The sequence below is a fragment of the Dermacentor silvarum genome, chromosome 6 (genome assembly GCF_013339745.2).
Source record: "Dermacentor silvarum isolate Dsil-2018 chromosome 6, BIME_Dsil_1.4, whole genome shotgun sequence".
In the NCBI taxonomy this organism is placed as follows: Eukaryota; Metazoa; Arthropoda; class Arachnida; order Ixodida; family Ixodidae; genus Dermacentor; species Dermacentor silvarum.
The window spans coordinates 103,109,001-103,129,539 of record NC_051159.1 but is presented as its reverse complement, the minus strand read 5'-3'; the positions used below and the strand labels follow the sequence as shown (position 1 = coordinate 103,129,539).

The following is a 20,539-nucleotide window of genomic DNA, read 5'->3' as shown; positions in this document are numbered from 1 at the left end:
CTGCTGCAGTGCGTGTGACCAGTAGTGGTGCGAGCACACCGTGGTACTGGTCAGTGCAATTCGTTAGGAGGACCACCGAAGAGACACACGACAAGCTTCGATCACAACCATTTCCTCGACGCACATGAAAAATCCACGGAACCCTAGCAATACACAGCTTCGCTGTAAAAAAAAAAGAAAGAAAAAGAAACTGTGGCCTTATAAATGCTGGGCCTGCTTCCGTCTATGTTTATCCCGAAAAGCTCAAAAAGCACTCGATCAAGCACGTTATGAAGTGTTTGCACAAGGTCAACAGCGAGATTTCAGACGGCCAGCCAACTGGAACTTTGTGATAAAACTCGCTGTCTTTTTTTTTTTTTCGCTCCCTCTCTTGTCGAGTCGGTTCACATGAAGATCACGTGAGTTTCCGGTGAGATACGATCATCAGGTACGAGTCTTCGCAGTAATCTCGTACTGCGGGACTATCGCAGCAAGAAAAAAAAAGAAGAAAAAAGAAGCGAAGGAGTACGTGCAACTAGGGGTAGGAAAATATGGCATGTTTATTTATGTCACGATCCCCAAGCAAATGTAAAAGAAAACACACGCCAAGTAAAAGCCTTGCAGGTGTGCCCCTTTAATGACATAAAAACTTGCTTAACAATGAGGCTCGTGGGCTATGTAGCTGCTCCACTGGGCAGTCAATCCACTCACGGGCTTCCATAATGCTTGAAGTTATTCGGTGCTAATTGAATGTTCATTCCCATACATTGTAATACCCCTTTTGCGGGGAGTGACCACGATAGAAAGAAATATTGAAATGAAATAAAATGGGTCAGCCATCCGTTAACAGCGTATAATTTTCACGATTTACGTAATATATTACTCAACAACTTCCAATAGGACTGCATCATTTAGGCAACATAACCAATTCAGGATTCTGCGGGCATCAATTCTTTTAAATAACCGTTATCCCACCAATCGGAAGCCGGGTTTTCCGTAAAGAAAACAACAATGCCAGCTAAACATATGTACACACAACCACGTAATGTTGGCCTGGAAGTATATCAGCGATGTTTCGATACTGTACACGCTGAGCCTGAAGACTTTCAGCGCAATAAAAAACAATAAAGAATAGAAGAGCGCTGAGAGAAAGGAGTTGTAAACAATGAACTACAATATATAGAAAATTATGGGGTTTTACGTGCCAACACCACCATCTGATTATGACGCCCGCTGTAGCAGGGGACTCCGGACTAATTTAGACCACCTAGGGGTTCCTTAACGTGCACCGAAATCTAAGTACACTAGTGTTTTCGCATTTAGCCCCCATCGGAATGCGGTCGCCGTGGTCGGGATTTGATCCCGCGACCTCGTCCTTAGCAGCCCAACACCATAGCCACTAAGCAACCACGGCAGGTCCAATATAAAATAAGATAAAGTTAAGTGTAACGCCATCCATCTCCCTACATACAGGGCGATCATTATTAAGTTTTATTAAATTTGTAAAAATAGTCAGTTGCAGATAACATAATTCTAGTCCTCGAGCTCGATTATTCAGAGAGGCGGATTTTACTTCAACGAGAAACCAAAACAAATATTCAACTAATGAACAAAAATTCACTAATTATCTTTTGCATTATTACCTTTACGGCACATATTGCAACTCATGAATTGTAGCCGGTGAGTTTTCAAGGTGTATTCGCTTGGAATGAATTTCCAGATTTTCTCCAGTGATGGCGCATATCTCCAGTTTGGAGATATGCGCCATCAAAATTGCCATAAAATGCACTGTTGTTCACTTACTTTTTTAACAAAACACTCTTTTATGCATTGGAGCACACAATTAACTAGAACGCCCATGTATTTCGTTCCACACTTTAGGAAATAATATCTCGAAACTGGTACTATCCTGTAAATTCATTTCAAGTGAATGCGTCTTCCAAACTCACCGGCTACAATTTGTAAATTGCAATATGTGTCCCAAAGTAATTAACTAATAAGCTCATTACGCAATGTTTGTTAATTAGTTGATAATGGACATTCAATTTGTTGTGCTAGTAATTAACGTCTGCTTCTTCGAATAATTCAGCTCAAGGACAAGAATTATGTTACCTGCCACATGCGATTTCTGAAAATTCCATTAAAGAAAAGATCACCCTGTATGTTATATTACATCTGGTTGTGCACCTACTGTGCAACATACAGACTGGCGACAAAATAAAATACTTTGCACAAACAGACAGACTAGCTAGTCGATTACTGTTGCCAGGAAGTGGATTTGTACACAAACAACTTAAGTACTAAAAACACGCACTCCTTCTTGGACCCCGCTGAAACCGGGCACACGTAAAAGGTATATCGTTTACAAGAGCACAAGGGTCCTCTGACGTAACATTTCACTGAATCCTAACTAGAACACGACTCTAGCTTACTTGAACTTATGACAAAATGGGTGCTTCGTAACTAGTGTTTATGAAAATAAGTATAATAGGAAGGTAATTCCTATTAGTGTGAAAAGAATCGCGTATAATCGCACTGTCACTGATCTATCGCTAATGCCACTGGCCTGTGTCAGCCGTGTTCAATGGTCAATTCCTAATTTGTTTATAAGGTAAATTTTAAAGCCTCATCGCTCCATGCTGCTCTAACATAATCACTCAGATAGTCTCACCCTCATAATAATAATCACTCTCATAATAACTCGCACATACATCTCCTGGCCGATATGATTGAGCAGTTGGGCCTCCTACTAAATGCGATACACTTCCTACTACTATTTATGTGCCACTTTGTTGACGGCGATCACGTAACCTTCAGCAAAGAGCCTTGTCGCTCTAAGGAGCCACTGGATTTATCGCTTGTTAGGCAGTGCCGACGCAGTCTCCCCATTAAATCAAGTTCACAAGTGAAGATATAACGATAAGTATAATTGGGAAGGTCATACTTTGTTTTATATCATCTCACTGGGAATAACCTCCTGGTCAAGGGCACGGTTTAAATAACTAAATAGATATATTGATTGTCGACGCACATTTGGGGCATCTGATTATCTCTCTTCTGGTGAACCCGACTAGGTAACATGGTTCGGGACTTCTCAAAAGCCTGCAGCCCTTCTTAAAATGACTGACAGAGCACTAAAACGCGCTCACTGAAAACCTACTCTCAACAATGTAGTAACAATCATACGCGCAATCTCCTCATTGCCAGCAAGCAAGAATAAAAAATATACCACGTTCATGCCGCGGTTACTGAATCACTTAAAGGTGAAGGTTTTGCATACGAAACACTTGCCTAAAAACTAGGCATTTTGGCACCTTTGCAGAGCACTCGGTTGTGCGCCAGATGCGCAGGAATGTCACACTGACTGTCCTATACAGGAGGAATGGGAGTTTCCTTGGATTTTTTCACTTCACATTCATTTCGACGTCTTTGTCCATTGTGTCGAGAGAGGCAGATGAGTCGGTCTTGCCGAATATGAGCTCTATTTCTTCTAAGCTCTTGCCTTTAGTTTCTGGCACAATAAATATGAACAAAACAAGCGAGACGGCCAGAAGTCCCGCGAACATCCAATACGTTCCCGCCGCGGTCATGAGCTTCACTAGATCGTCGTAACACTTGGTGACAAGGAAGGCTAACGCAAACAGGAACGCCGTGCAGACACCCGTGGCAAAGCCTCTGGCCCTGAGCGGAATCATTTCTCCCAACAGCACCCAGGGCAGTGGACCTAGACCCATGGCGTATGCTACGAAAAATATGGCGATGGCTACGAGAGGCAACCAACCATATGAGTCCAGAAACACTTGACCACGAGTGGCTTTCAGGTGGAAGGAAATGCCCAGGAGGGCGAGGCTGGCACTGGATCCCGAAGAAGAGACGATGAGGAGCACTTTGCGTCCTAGCCGGTCGGTCAGCGCTGTGGCGACGAAAAGCACGACGACTTGGAGAGCGCCAACAATGATGGTGCAGTCGTCAGCAGAGATGGATGTTCCGGCATCTTCGAATATGTCCTGCGCGTAGAAGAGAATGACGCAGACGGCGGACGCCTGCTGCATGAACATCGGCAGAAGCGTGCAGAAGAACGGCTTGTAGATGTACGGCATGGTTACGTCCGCCAGGGTGAAAGGCTGCTGGTTGGCCAGGCTCGCGTCGAGCGCGCTTAGTTCCTCGGCAATCTTGGGACCCTGGTAGAAGTGAAGCGAGGCGATGGCAGCCTTGCGGCGTCCCTTCTGAAGCAGCCAGCTCGGCGACTCATGCACACAGAAGAGCGCGAGCGCCATGATGAACGCTGGGCACGAGGCAAAAGGCGGCCAGCCAGCGGTAGGAGAGGAACTTGCCCAAGAAGAAAGTGAGCAGGATGCCAACGCAGAGGATCGCGTTGGCACCAGTGTTGAGCAGGCCGCGTATGTTCGAGGGACTGATCTCGGAGATGAAGACGGCGACGGTCAGGGCGGTTATGCCGACGGCGATGCCGGTCAGCACTCGACCCACGAACAGCAGCGTCGTGGACGGCGCGAACATGAGGCACAGCCAGCCGGCCATGAACACTGCAGCGGCAACGAAGAGCGTGCCACGTCGACCAATCAGGTTCACCAGCTGACCTGCACAGTTAGGTAACAGGGAGGAGAAGGCGAAGGTCAAGAACTTTGTCGCCCTAAGGAGTGTGGGATGCGATGGCGCAGCGCCGCGTGGACGTGTGTGAGTCTTAAAGCTGCAGTGTCACATGATTCGTGACCACATGTTTATATATGTCTCCTGCCATGTATGTCTCCTATAATATCGATACATACATGGCTTGTATTAATAAGACCACCGCATTTACAGCGTTGCGCACCGCTCAACTTGTTCATGAAAGAAATGCAATGTGCTCTAACCTTTACATTGTATTTTGATAGCGGTGCTAGGCAGCTGCGTATGAACTTGTCTCTACAAACACATGCATTTATGCTAGGTTTTGTGCGTATGTAGTACACTTCTCACACCATCGGGACATCGAGGGCATTATGACGTCTTTTGGAGCGTGCTAGTGTAATAAACCTTGTGGCTCTCTTACCCCTGTACGAGTAGTGCACGTTTGATGTTTTTGTTGTCGTTCACTGTAAACCAATTTACATCCATATAGGTATTCTTATGTGCCTATACCTCACGCCCTTACATCGCCCAAAATGGCCGTTTTGCGTGTGAGAAACATGCTTATTGAGGGTGGAAATCACAGCACTACACCCTTAGCAACGTCAAATGTTTATGGGCATAATTACAAAATAATGCGGTTCAGGTAGCAATGAAAATCTAATTTAACGAGATTAAATACTTTCCCCCATATACAGGCTAACGTTTGACTGCATATTTGCTTAATGAAGTCAAATACGGCTGTATGTTGGACACGTTCGTACTTTAACTTGGTTAAAATTTTTAGCGCCAGAGGACGAGACCGTTGGGAGACGTTGACAACACAATGCGCTAACTTCAACAATTTATTCCCAGAAATAAACCAATTTATACACCAGGCAGAGCAGCACCATACCTGTACAATACGTCTGACTTAGCTTCCCAAAATAGCTGTTTCTTTATCTAACAGGTCTATTCGAGGTCACTCGTCCATCGACAATTTATTGACCTCATTACCTGGGTCAAAGAACAGAAAATCCTCAAGTGCCTACCAGTTGCACTTTTTCTCAATGTCAAAGGAGCATACGACATCGCCCATGAGGCCATACTGAACTCACTTGAGGCTGTGGGAGTTGGTGGCCGGATGTATCAATGGATTCGGGACTATTTGACTGAGAGGTGCTTTTTCTTAGAGACTGAAGACGGCTCAAATTCGGAACATTACATCTGCCGTGGTGTGCCGCAGGATGGAGTGTTGAGCCCTATATTGTTCAACGTCGTCTTGGTAGGACCTGTGGATTATTTACCACGGACAGCTCATGTCTCTATATACGCCGACGACATCTGCATCTGGGCCTCAGCAGTGACTCGCCCTCAGGTGCGGGCCAGGCTTCAACGGGCGGCAACCATGACGGCGTCTTATCCACGAGAACGAGGCCTCAGTGTGTCTAGTGAAAAGTGCGCATTGGTTGGCTTTACGCGAAAACAAATGTCACTGTATCCCGTTTCGATCAACGGTCAAGCTGTGTCCTATGTTAAGACGCACCGCTTTATGGGTGTTATCATCGACCGCAACCTCTCGTGGACCCCTCACTGCGTCTATCTGAAGAAGTTATTTGCTATTGTTCAGGTATTCAAATTTCTCTGCGGGAAAACCTGGGGTGCACCAGTCCATCCTATGCAGCAGCTGTACAGGGTACTCTTCCTGGGACTCCTTCGTTACAGTCTGCCAGTTATGTCAAATACATGCAAGACGAACATTCGCACTCTGGAGAGCATACAAGGTCAAGCCTTACGCGCGTTTTTAGGGCTGCCTTGGTGCACCTCAACAACACCAACAATAGCCATCGCGAGAGACCATACGATCCAGACACACGTAGCTGCCGACTCCCTCAGAGCGCACATTCGTCATCTGTCAAGGATCCCCGACCATCACTGAGCTTCCCTGCCAGCCGAGAGACCTCAAGCGATCTTTTCAAAAGTGATTAGCGCCTATTAAGAGTGTATACCAGCGGCGAAGCCTTCATCTCCCCCGTGGTGCCTGCGACAGCCTCAATTGAATTTTACTATTCCCGGAATCACCAAGACACCCAATCATCCATCGCTGGCTCTGAAGCCACTGACGCTCCTATTACTGCACCAGACATATCATGACTGCATACATATATATATACCGACGGTTCGACCTCACCTACCAGCTCGACGGCCGCATTCGTCGTTCCAGCCAAGCAAGTTGCAGTTAAATTCAAATTGTCACATATGACTACATCTACGTCTGCAGAACTTGCTGCCCTCCGTGCAGCTTTGACTTACGTCACCGAAGAGCCGGCACAGAAATGGGTCATATTTTGTGACTCTAAGGCAGCCCTTCACAGCATCAAGTCTGCCTTACATCACAGAATTTACGAGCATATGATATCCGACATCAGGGAAGCCCACCACCATGCTCTGGAAACAGGGCACATCATAGTCTTGCAGTAAATTCCTGCTCACTGTGGCATCGTCGGCAACGACATTGCTGACAGGGCTGCCAGGTCTGCCCACGATGACACTCAGACAAGTACAATACCTTTGGCGAGGACGGACGCTGCCACGGAACCTTGTCTGCTTGCACGCAAAAAATCACAAGCTTTCTGGAGTTCACGTACTTTCATTTGCCGATTGTATAAGTTGGACCCCTTGCTACGGCTACAACTGCCATCTAGCTTTCCCGCAGCGAAACAACCTTGCTGTGCCGCTTGTGGTTGGTAGTGCTTACTCGAACGCTTACTCATATCGTATGGGAATTGCCCAGAGCCCGATGTGCGATTCCTGTAGGTGCGAGGAAACCATCGAGAACCTATTGTGTACCTGTCCTCGCTACGACATACAACGCCTCTCCCTCAGGGCAACTTTAAACGGACTGGGCTCGAGACCGTTCTCTGAGTCGAAGATAATCGGACCGTGGCTACACCCGTCACTGGGTGTAGTCACGGTCCACATTTGAAGTGCATCGGTTTAAGAGACCGCCTATAGTGTCCCTGTACATCGTCCCACGTGTACTCAGTACTCACTCTCTCCCTATTTTCCTCTTTCTATTCCCCCTTTCTCTTACCCCTAGTGTAGGGTAGCGAACCGGACGCTCTTCTGGTTGACCTCCCTGCCTTTCCTCTCCTTGCTCTCTCTCACTCTATCGACCTGTTAGAAAAACCTTACACAGTTTCGAACACTCAGTGGATAAACATTTTTTTTTATTTTTTACTGAAGCCCTGAATCCATTAACACTTACAGTTGAATCGCTCACCGAAGAAGCACTGTGGTTTTTAGATATCCAGCTGCAGTTCTCGGACCAACACGCGGGTTGGATTTTTAAGCCTAGAGCTAATAAACCTTGTTACTGTACAACTCCGTTTGCTCAAAACCTGTTAAAAGGAGCATTACTAACCAATGTCTTGGAAATTATATAATTAAGTCGTGCCATTAGATGAAGTACACATGCCTGAAGAATCAATCGACACTGTTGTATACAGCAGGGTTCCGATATCCCTGCAGGTTTCTGTAGAAGAGGGTTTGCTGAAACGATGTCGTTTAGAAAATAGCCCTCGGAACACAGCCAATGAATGAACGCAAAACAAACGGAAGGTAGTGGTTGTGCCCTACGTACACAGGACGGCACACTGTCTTAAAAAAATTGCTAGTCACGTGAACACAAAAGTTGTCTTTTCAGCTCCAGAAAAACTAAGCAGAATGTGTCTCTTGACAGACCCGTGCCCAAAATCTACGGTTGGGTGTTCCAATGGGACATTGAAATCCTTTTGTAGATTGTGAAGAGACAGCGGTGTGCGAGTTGCTGCTGTCCTGTGGTAAGAAGTACATAGGACAGCCTGGACGGTGTCTTAATAACCGCTCAAGAGAGCCTAGTCCAAATGTGAAAAATTACCGTGACGGCCATCTGTCTGTTTACTGTCATGAATGCGGCTGCGATCCTTTGTTCAGTGATTGTGTAGTTCTCGCCAGGATCAGAGATAAAGATGTGGGCGAAATTATTGAAGCACATGCTATCAATCAGAGTGGTCAAAGCGGTGTAACAGGTCTGTCGACCAGTTAGATAAACAAACGAACTTTTTGGAAAGCTCAAGTTTGACGTATTGTTCAGGTGTGGAGCAATGAAATTGTATTTAATTGGAAATTCATTGTTTCCTTGGATTACACCCACCAACATAAAATATTAAAGTTAGCGCATTGCGTTGTCAACGTCTTCCTTCTGTCCTCATCCGCTGACGCTAAAAATGTTATCGAAGTCAAATACCTTGCGATGAAATTTGAATTTTGGCGTGAGCTCACGATACGAATCGCCAATTTATATCACGGCAATAATTCGCTTCTTCTTTTGCCCAGTCTTCTTTAAAGGCTTAACATTTTCTATACTACACTAAAAAACATTTAAAGATTCTTGGAATTTAGGTGCTTAACCAAGATTTCCGTATGAGGCACACCGTAGTGAGGGACTCCGGAATAATTTTGACCATGTAGGTTCTTTAACGTGTACCCAATGCACTGTACACGGGTGATTCTTGCATTTCACGGCCATAGAAATGGGGCCGCCGTGGCTGGGATTCGATCCCGCGCCCTCAGGTTTAGGAGCGCAGCGCCATTGCCACTAAGTAAGCACGACGGCTTTTTGCAGTTCCCGAATGGTCCTTTCTGGAAATATGGAAATTTGCACCCATTGTGATGCATGAATACATGGTGACTGTGGCTAAAAGGCTCAGGTGACACTCGTTCGCCGAGAAATCCTCGTCATAAGTGTATTCGCGAATAAGTGACCATGGGGACAAAATGTGGCGTTAACAGCTCCGTATCTTAAAGGAAGCAGAGCTACAGTCTTGGGTCATATCGCTAAGTTCTCCGAACAAAGTTTATTTGACATACTACACTGAAAGTCGTTCGACCGCTGAAGTCATAAGACGTTGAATTTCTTCGTACCCTAGGCATGCAAGCAGACATAAAGAGAGGTAATAAAGAAAGGCAGATAAGTTAATCAGATGCCCGGCCGGTTTGCTATCCGGCGCAAAGAGAAGTAGATAATGGGACTAAAAGAGAGAAAGAAGGGGTGAAAAAGAGCACCAGCTGCGCGCACACGTGAGAGCACACCTTCTGGGCATATATCTATACCGTGTTGATGTGTCTAGTCGGCGCTGATATTTTTGCAACCCACCTCTGAAATCGGCACTGTAAACCAATGTGTACCCTTCACGGTATTTTCTGCTTATTACTCACATCCTTGCGCCTGCAGAGGTGTAAAGATGTGAGATATACATCAGTTTGCACTCTTAAAGTGTATAAATCGGTTGACAGTGTGCGCTTCATGCTGGTTGCACACAAAAAGGCATGTCTTCTTTTCAACTGGTGTTTTTTTTTTTTTTTGAAATAGGTGCTTTCATACAGTTCATGGATAACAACAACTCAAAAAATTAGTAACGAGTCAAAAATGCAATACAAAAATAAAAAATACAATACAAACACGAAATACACACAAATAATTGTACAGCAAAACGAACATTATACGCATGCTATGTGAGGAAACTTCCACGTTCTATGTTTAAAAGCTTCAATTCCTTCTCAGATAGAACAATCGCAGGTACACAGACGCATTTGGGACTGCAACGTATCATCTCCAGTTAGTTCGATAATTTCCGTTATGGTTCTATCGTTAGTATTACCTACAACGGTGCACCATTCAAACTTGGGTGTACACCCATAGCCCATGCAGTGTGCGGCCAAATGCCTTTTAAGCTCCGGCTCGCCTTAAATCATGCTCAAGCCGACGCTCGCAGCAAAAGGAGTGGGCACGGGAGAGCGGCAGCCATGCAGTCATCGCTCACGAATCCCCTTTTCTACTATGTGCAGTTTGTCGTGCTGCTTGTACCATGGCTCCTGAGCTGTCAGCGGCGATGTCGGCACCACTACAACCTCAGCTGTTGGTATCGGAACCGACGATCGACTGTTGTGGCCTACACGACAAGTACATGCGCAGAACCACCTTCTTCATAACTGACCACGAAAGGGCGTCATCATCGACAGCGCTATCCTACGAAGGTATAAGACACGGACCACGACTAACCATCTTCAGTGGGCACGGGAGAGTGGTAGCCCTGCAGTCGTCGCTCACGAATCCCCTTTTCTACTATGTGCAGGTTAGTAATAGCTTAGCGTTTTATTCCAAGCGTACGAGTAATGCTTGCCTGCTGCTTTTCCCGTGCCCAAGTGTTTTGTTCATAACGATATGTGAATGTGTACTTCTTACGAAACAACGGCTGGTCTGCGGTGATATCGAAATGAATCCCGGACCAACCCATAGTGATGTGCTAGCTGCCATTGCAGCCCTGTCTGAAAAGGTTGATACACGCCACAAGGAATTAATGGATGCCTTCCATGAACTGAAAGATAACCAAGACGCGTTGGCACAAAAAGTTTGCGACGTGACGAATCAGTTGACTGCTCTTAAGGCAATCGTTGAAAATATTGAATGCAATAGATCTGAAACTGGAATCTCGAGCATAGTATCGGAGGTAGTTCAGAGACAGAACGTCTTAATACAATCCCGCCTGGACGACTTGGAAGACCGTTCCAGACGTGACAATCTTTTGTTTTACAGCATCCCCGACAATTCAGCTGAAACGTGGGCTAAGTCAGAAAGCTCTGTGCGTGATTTGCTCTCAAGACAGCTTAACTTGCAATTATCCGATGGCGATATTTCTAGAGCACACAGACTAGGCAGTTTTAATGACAGCAAAATCCGACCTATTATTGCAAAATTCTCTTCAGCGAAGCTCAAGGACATGATCTTCTCCCAAAGAAGTAAAATTAAAATCTCCGGCATAACTGTCGGTGAAGATTTTTGTAGATCAACCCGTCAATCGCGTAAGAAGTTAATTGAATTTAGTAAGTCGAAGGGCCAGTCGGGTTCACTGCGATATAACAAACTCATCATGAATAATAAAATGTATGCTTACTGCGGAGTTACTGACTCAGTGCGCGAAATAGAACCTGTTGCTAAGACTCACGCGCGGGGCAATGGGGGCTCAACTTCAAGTTCATCATAGCTAAGAACTGATAAGAAAGACGGAAACGATGTATCACTGCTCTTTACAAATGCAAGAAGCGTTCTTAACAAACGTGTCGCGTTATCATCAGCCATAGATTCTTGCACTGCTGATATAGTTGTTATAACTGACACCTGGCCCTCTGCTAAGATAAAGGACTCCGAAATATTCCAATGTGAAAATAATTACAATATATACCGCTGGGACCGTGACGTTCAATCTGGGGGCGGTGTACTTATTGCTGTTAGTGACATGTTGGCATTCTCGGCTGTTCCAGTCGTATCGTCTTTGGAACTTGTTTGTATTAATGTATCTATTGCAAATCGTGAATTTATTTTCTATGCACTGTACCGTCCTCCAGCTGCCTCATCTTCTTTTTGTAACGACCTTTATGATGTTCCCTATACTCGCGGACAACTTTCTGTGGCAATGAAGGGAAAGCTACGGAGGCAAAGCACGCACAAGTGAGAGCGCTTCTGAAAAGAGTTCCGCGTTTTAATCCAAGTTGGTTTAGGCTGGCGAAGAAAAAACATGAACAGCTTATTAGCAACAGTTAAATAAGACAGAACACACCACTGAGTGTAAAAGTTTACTTATTTTGCGGCTTTTCCCTTCCGCGTCTGGGCAAACGCGAAACCGTCGCACGTGAAAGCTGCGTCGATTCAGCGTCCGTTCCGAGCAACCAAAAGCACTGTCAAACGCTGCCGGATAACTTGGCGCGCTAACACATGTTCAGCATCCACGCGCCCTTAGCTTTCCCTTCATTGCCACAGAAAGTTGTCCGCGAGTATAATAGCCTTATAATTAGGTTTCCCAATTCGCCTCTGTTTATTTTAGGCGACTTCAACTTTCCTACAATACTATGGAGCAACGATTCCACTACATGCAATTCCTTAATCTTTGTGCTGACTTACTCAACTCGTTCATGAGCCGAATCGTACAACTGCAACATCTTCCAGTATTCTTGACTTACTATTTACTACGATTCCAGAGTTAGTATCTGAGCTAACTTACCTCCCAGGATTAAGTGATCATTCATTGATTCATTTTACCTTAAAAACACGACACAGTAATGCGAAAAAATATAAAATAATATAGGACTACAACAGAGCTGATACAAGTTCAATAATAGCTGAGTTAGAATTATTTACAGAAGGCTATATCAGCAACTTCGGCAAACATTCTGTAGAAGAAAACTGGACCATGTATAAAGAAAAGATTCTACATCTGGTTGAACAATATATTCCGCAAAAGAAAATCGCCTGTAATCCCCGGTCAACATGGTTCAACTCTTCTTTAAAGCGCCTATCAAATAAAAAGAAAAGAATGTTCCGTCGCGCAAAGCGAACTACCAATACTCATCACTGGGCAGCACATCAGCGAGTTCACAAAGAATATACCTGTGCGATTCCGTGCGCAAAAGATTATTTTCTTAATAACACCCTGCCATCGGTACTTCAAACAAACCCTCGCAAATTTTGGAGCATTGTCAGCGGTTCAACAACACGACTCGTACAGTTATCTGATAGCGATGACACTATCCTTCCGCTTAGCCAATCTTGCACAATCTTAAAGAACGCATTTGTTTCCTTCTTTAGTACAGCTGCTCCTGCATTATTACCACGTTTACCTGACCAAAACATTCCCCCTATGGATCCCATTGTTATAGATTGGGTTGGCGTTACCAAGCTCATTGACAATCTGAACATCTCCTCTTCCGCTGGTGCTGACCTACTCAACTCAAAGATGCTAAAGATAACTGGACTGTACTCAGCAACCATCCTCTCAAAACTTTTTGAGCAATCGTAACAGTGTTCCACATTACCCAGCGACTGGAAGGTGGGGAAGGTGGTCCCTATCCTCAAATCAGGTAATGCTCATTCAGCAGATAACTATCGTCCAATCTCACTGACAAGCATAGCATGCAAAATCATGGAACACATCATACATTCTCATCCAATTGAATTTTTGGCGAACAATTCTTTCTTCAACAACTCTCAACATGGATTTAGGAAAATGCTTTCATGTGAGACCCAACTACTAACGTTTACTAATGGTCTATTTATAGCATCTGACCTTGGTTTTGATATAGACTGCATTTTTCTCGCTTTCGCAAAGCCATTTGATATGATGACTTACTCATGACCTCATGACTTACTCCTTTTCAAGCTTAGTAAACCTAATATCGACACCAGCGAATTTAACTGGATTAAAGACTTTCTTTCAAACCGAACTTCATATGTTACTGCTAGCAATTATTCTTCTGCTCTTTCTTCTGTTACGTCCGGCGTACCACAGGGGTCTGTACTGGGCCCTTTGTTGTTTCTTGTATATATAAATGATCTTCCTGACAGTATTGTTTTTTCATCAATTAAGCTTTTTGCAGATGACTGCGTAATTTACATCAAAATAATGAACTCATCTGATCCACTAAATATCCAAAAAGATCTAGGCCAATTATCTCTATGGTGTGACAAATGGCTTATGCAAATAAACGTTAATAAACGTAAATCCATGAGAATAACCCGGCACCTTCACAGCACAAACCACAGTTATTACCTTAAAGTAGCCCCCTTGAATTCCGTTAACTCCTACAAATAGCTTGGCATTAATATTACTAACGACCTATCCTGGAACATGCACTTTGATTACGTAACCCGCAATGCTAACCGCACTCTTGGCTACCTGCGCCGTAACTTTTCCAAAGCGCCATCTTCTTTACAATTAATTCTTTTTAAAACTTTAGTCCATCCAAAACTAGAATAAGCATCCAGCATCTGGGACCCCAGTCAATCCGTACTAATCGCTACCCTCGAATCTGTTCAGAATCGCGCAGACCGGTATATTCTCTCAAATTATATCCGCTACGCTTCTGTATCCACAATGAAGAACACACTAAACCTGCCCGATCTGTCCTTACGTCGTAAATGTCTTCGTCTTTGCCTCTTTCACAAAATTTATCATCAAAATGAAGTGTTAAAAAGCAACCTTTTTCTTCAACCGACACACATTTCATCGCGCATAGACCACAAGTTTAAGGTTGGTGTGCCATTTTGTCGAACCAACATATATAATGATTCTTTTATTCCCAAAACCAGCGCAAAATGGAATCGCCTTCCTGCCTCCATCTCTGCCATTATCGACACTAAGTTCAGAAGTGCCATTCAAGATTACTTATTTTGTTAACTTGTATTTTCATAAATTGTATTATTGCACACTTGTATATGTAATAACCACTCCTTTCTGTAATGCCTTCGGGCTCTGAAAGTATTTGTAATAAATAAATAAATAAAAGCTGGATCTTGAGCGCAATTGCTTCTGCGCATGCTCCGTGTGGGCTTAAGATGTTTAGTTTGGCAGCCGCTTGGTCCCTGGTCAGCGACCGTCCCACTCAACCCTAGCAACGTTCGGGGGGCAGAAAACATCAAACGAAAATGTATGTGTTAGCCAACTTTTGTATGGTGTGTGACATGCCATGAATGAATGGTAAACTGTCACCCCCTGCTTCGGAGGTTGTTGCTGGCCGCACTGTACCGCTTCGGCCAAACACCGTGCGGCCATTCATTTATGTCCGACCAACTGCCCCAAACCTGCAGCCTTCTTCGCGCTTGTGGACAAATGATAACCAATGAAAGTTTCCGTGTATAAGCTGTGGTAAAATTTAGTTCAGTTCCGTCCACTAAAGTAAGATTCACAGGAATGCAGCTTTGCCGCGTATTGAAGAATGCCGTCATCGAAACTGTTTGATGATTCGGTAAGCTCTTTTAGAACGCTGGAAACCGGTTGTATTTGCTTTAAGAGGAATGCACAAAGCATTGTTTTCACTGCCGCATTCCATTGCGCATTTCTCCTGAGTTCAGTTGCCATCCACGGTGACTGCCCTGGAAATTTTCTGCACTGCATCGAAAATGTACACACCACATGTATAGCCTCTTCTTTATGTATGTGGCTTTAATTTTCTTCGGGACTATTTTCAAGATCGGCATGTCAACAAGTGGTGGCGATGTTGTTGTTCCTTAGCCGAAGAGATCCTCACAGCTTTTTATGATTGATGCAGCGTTCTAATCACATTGTCACTGGCTTAATACTGACTTTACAGCGCGAGGAGTAGTCGGGAAGAATTGCGAGCAAGGAAGTTTATTGACATGACAGCTCTAAAATCTGTGCATGCCTAAATATTAGTGCTTATTTATCGAACCATTTAATTGCGGGGTCTTGCGTTATAAAGGCACAGGATTTTATGTCTCACTGGGAATGGCAGTGGGCATATTATTCTATACCTATGCACAAAGCTTATTACGTGAGCGTTTTTTTTTTCTTTCAACTAGCTTTCTCGAGAGACATCGGACCCGCGACCTCTTGTGTAGCAGCAAAAGTCCGTAGCCACTCAGCGACCGCGGCTCATACGTTGTTTTCTTGCCAGGCACACCGTGAGATAGAGCGACAGTACCTTTGATCTTTAAATTGAGAACATTGTTTGACGATGTTGCCGAGAAGAAAGGCGCTCTTGAAAAATGTTTAAAAAGAAACTTGGTTTAAAGTTCTGTCAGAAATAAAACGTCATTTCTAGTGTCATTGCCCCAGCTAGTGACATACCTGAGCTCAGTATTTCACAAGTAAAACACATGCGGAATTTGTGTGCTTACCATTTTCCGACCATGACTGACTATATGTGTGTGCTTACAAAATATTGGCCAATATTTTCGTTCTTTCCTGGCATTCCAGTTTTCTAAACACCATTTTCGTAATGATGTTACGTTAGGAGATGAAATATCATTGGCACTGGTTGAAAAGACCTCAATTAGCTGATTCGTTTATGGTCAGGCTTAGGTGCGAAGAATTCCACTTTTGTTAACATATACCTAGAGAAGACCATGTTACAAAAACAGTGATTCGGGGTACGCCACTTCTGTTTCTTTTTTCACCCAGTACTTCGTACTGCCTTGCAGTATAGATCACCGACTCGTTTGCTTTAAGGGAAGTGAATAGCGCTCCGAGTGTTGCTTTTGTCGGAGTGTCGCGGTGCGTGCTACGAGATGCGTGCGCGTGGTATCCTTGATTACGTCGCAAACACATGTGCTAAGGCACGACGATCATGCACCTGCGGATATTACCCACGCTTTGGCAGCAGCGATATGAGCGCTTGAGAATAATAAAGTGCATTAAAATTCGTATAAATCGCTGTCATGCAGTACACAGCTCTTGTAACTCCTAGGAGACATCATTGTGTCATTTTGTCTAAGCACTACGTCTGCATCAGGGACTAGCAATGCGTGCGATTTCCCTTTTGCAAGAGACTGCATTGTTTCTTCTAGCTCTTAGGTCTTTATTCAATATGCGGTGATAAGCAACACATACAGCGAAACAGGGTTCGGTAGTTGTCCTGAGAGATGAACTACAGGGCAATTCGCTTCCTGAGACAGTCATGCTACAGTTCAGACACCAGTTTGTATCTAGTTTTAACCCTTACGGATTAACGCTTCCTTACAACATGTGGTATGAAAAACAAGCAGAAAAAATAGCATTGCAAATGGCTGCATTAGTCCGAAGTTTTGAAGGGAATACTTTAGGGCCAACTACAATACTGAAGGGTTTCAACAACACATTCTTCATACTACACTATAACACGGGAAGAAGATGACGGCTTACAGTGGCGTAGCCAGGAATGTTTTTCGGGGGAGGGCTCGCAGTTCACCGAGAAAGGAGCGGTGGGGCAGGAGGGTGCTGTCGCAAGTCATTTTATGACACGTGTATCCTGGTACACAGAAACTTCGGAGGGAGGGGGGCATATGCCCAGTGTGCCCCCACCCCTCTTCCCGTCCGAGGCCACGTCCTTGCGTGTTTAGCTTGCTGCTTCGCACCAGCGCATTTTATTAGTGAAGTTCGGAGATTTGCTGACAGATTTCCCAAGTCAGATTCAGCCGACACAAACATGGAATGCATTCACGCGGAATCACTCATACAAATTGAATTCCTTCAGGGTTCACGGTTGCCGCTGACAGTGTGAGAGTCAGTAAACAATAAAATGTTTCGAGGCTGCTTTTCAGGACAAAGGTATGATTATGCGCACGATTACTCATAGATTACACATCATCCTCTGCAGGTATATAACTAGTCAGAAACGATTTGAGGTCAACTTCTTGACGGTTCTATGCAGCAGCGGTGCTCTCTTCTTATACACTGCTAGAAGAAGTATACATAAACTGAAAAGATCCAGTGCTCACCAGAGAAAAATAAGCGGGAATAGAGGACGTGATTTGGGATAAATTAAGGGTGCCGAAAATCGGAAGTCACGTGCATTAAGCAATTTCCAAACATTAGAGAGATGGTAGGAAGTCTGAAGACATACTATTCTTCTACCTGCACCTAGATTTAGGAGCAGTATTTATTTATTTCGAAGTATAAACACAGGCGCGATGTTTGGATTCTTAAAGGTAGTGCACCTAAATCGCCAAATGCGGCATCGCCCGGCATTTCAGATGTTAATGAAGAAACAAGACACAACACCGGCAACAAGAGATTGTTAAAATTTAACGTTTCAGCTTCCATATGGGAGTCAAATTCAAAACAAGACCAGAAGCCATGAAAACCGTAGCTTAATTACAGTGTATGTCATATGACATGGCCGAGACGCCTAGCGGACCATGGCGGCAATTGGCATCTTGTTGAGAGTGTCCTCCATAGTTGGGATGTGAAACGACTCCAGATAAAGACGCATGGTTCGATTATTTTCTTTCAAAATCACACGCGCCTGCAAATCCCATTTAATAACATGCCTGTTCGCAACACAATGTTCAGCAAGCGCGCTCGATGATACGGGCTTCAGAAGTTGCCTTTTTATGCAGTAGGCTTTTAGAACTGCATGATACTAGCTTTTGAGTAACACTTTTTCCATCATATTGCCATTTCTTATGGGTATTGAACACAGAAAAAATAAATAGCACATTCTCACCACCGGCGAGTCCACCGAACACAGCTCCGAGGGTGACGAGAGAGCCGAACCACGCGCTGTCGGAGGCCGAAAACTCGATGCTCTTGCGTATGTCCGGCAGAGCTGGCGAGGAGTAAGTGCAAGAGAAGCCAAACGACATCGAGGCCATGTATGTTGTGGCCACGGTGAGGTAGAGCCGCCTCCTGGCGTCCTTCTCTGTGCCGGAGCATGCAGTCGGGAGGTCGACATCGGCAGTGTTGGGAACTGCGCAAAAGGACAGAATGCCCTGTTGTAAATTTGCTTCCCTCTGGGTTACTTTCATTTTTTTGTTTATTCCACAACTACATAGGAGTCCCAGTTTACCACAACGTGAACAGACCATGTTGTATCGTAGGTGGCTCGTCGTCGTATTTACTAACTCCGATGCCTTCCTCATTGGAATAGCCGACAGTACTACATCTGACACATGTACCTGTGACAAGACACATATTTCCTTTGGGTCTGCTCGTGCTATCAATCCAAACGAAAGAAATGTTCACAGGAATGTGGGCACTTGAAGTAATTAACGAAAAAAGAATGTTGTTGGAAGCAAGATTGAATCGTCCTTCAATCCGATCTTAACCTCATGCAAGATTGGTGCGATAAATGGCTCCTGACACTTAATCCTAGTAAGGACTAAAATTTCTCTTACTCGTTTTCTCTTACACAGTTGGTGACATACTTATTTGCTATGTGCCCCTTTAAGTACCTTCGTGTCACTACATCCTCAGACCTGTTCTGGCGCGTGCACATTGTTAACATTATTTAATCAGCTAACCGATCTCTTGGATTCTTGAAACGCCATTTGCGCCACGCACCATAACATGTAAAGCCGCTTGCATACAAGACACTGGTTAAATCAAAACTAGGATATGCATCCGCAGTATGGGTCCCACATCAGTCATACCTTGCCGATGCATTAGAGTCCGTTCAAAATCATGCTGCCAGAGATCAGCGTTTCGTCCCTAAAAGCCCAGTGTGGCTTATCGCCCCTTTACGCCCGTCGTCGAACTGCTAGATTGTTGTTATTTCCCAGAATAATTTATTCTGCCGTCGACAGCGCATTCTACATCGCACACCCTTCACGCATATCTCATCACATCAGTCAACCCCTTCAGGTTTCCCGTCCACGTGCCCGCACCACAACCTTTATTGCTTGATTTTTTTTCCCGAGCACCTCTGTCTGGAATGGCCTTCCCCACAACTTGCCATCCTCACCTGCTCTGATTCGTTTGCCAACTCCGTTGGCGCAAATTTGTGCTTTATCCATTACCCATTGAATATATGTATGTATGTATATTTATGTATAGGTTTGTTTTTATGTCACACATTTTTATAAAATTAATTCTTTTTATTATTTTCTTGTTTCCTGTATGTGCTTACGTATGCCGATCCCTTATCTAACACTCCCTGTGAGGGTGTCATTATGGTAATAAAATGAAAAAAAAGAAATGAAATGTCTTCATCATGGCAGTAACGACTCTATCTTCGTCAGGGTAGTTGCTGCCATGACGAAGTCTTTTTTTCAGAACCCCTGTTTTACCATCATCAGCTCATTTCTATGTCCACTGCAAGACGAAGGCCTGTCCCTGCCATGTCCCTGCAACCCCTGTTTCAGTGATACTTTAACAGTTGCTGCTCTTTATCCAAATATTTTGAGGTGCGTCCTGTTGCCGTTGTACCAGAGGACTACAATTTCTGAGATCACGGGACTTACTTCTTCCTAGACTTCTCTATGCTCGTTTTCTTATATTGAAGTAAATGAAGAAATATATTAAGAAATTAATGTAAATTACTCAGCGAAAATTCAGCTCCTGTGTCGTACGTCGTTCCTGCAGGGTGTCATTGAATATATAGTAACGTATTTGCAGTCACGTGTTTTTTACACACTCCTGGTAAA

The 20,539-nt window shown here is 44.4% G+C and overlaps 1 protein-coding gene across 1 annotated transcript in view; it reads right to left on the bottom strand.

Annotated features, from left to right (window-relative positions):
- Window positions 1-521: 521 nt before the first annotated feature.
- LOC119455801 (facilitated trehalose transporter Tret1-like) overlaps window positions 522-20,539 on the bottom strand; it is a 73,541-nt gene continuing 53,523 nt past the window's right edge. The window contains 3 exon segments of the mRNA XM_037717272.2: window positions 522-4,259; window positions 4,261-4,577; window positions 18,622-18,864. Of these exon segments, the coding sequence (XP_037573200.1) occupies window positions 3,384-4,259; window positions 4,261-4,577; window positions 18,622-18,864 (1,436 nt within the window). The 3' untranslated portion in view covers window positions 522-3,383.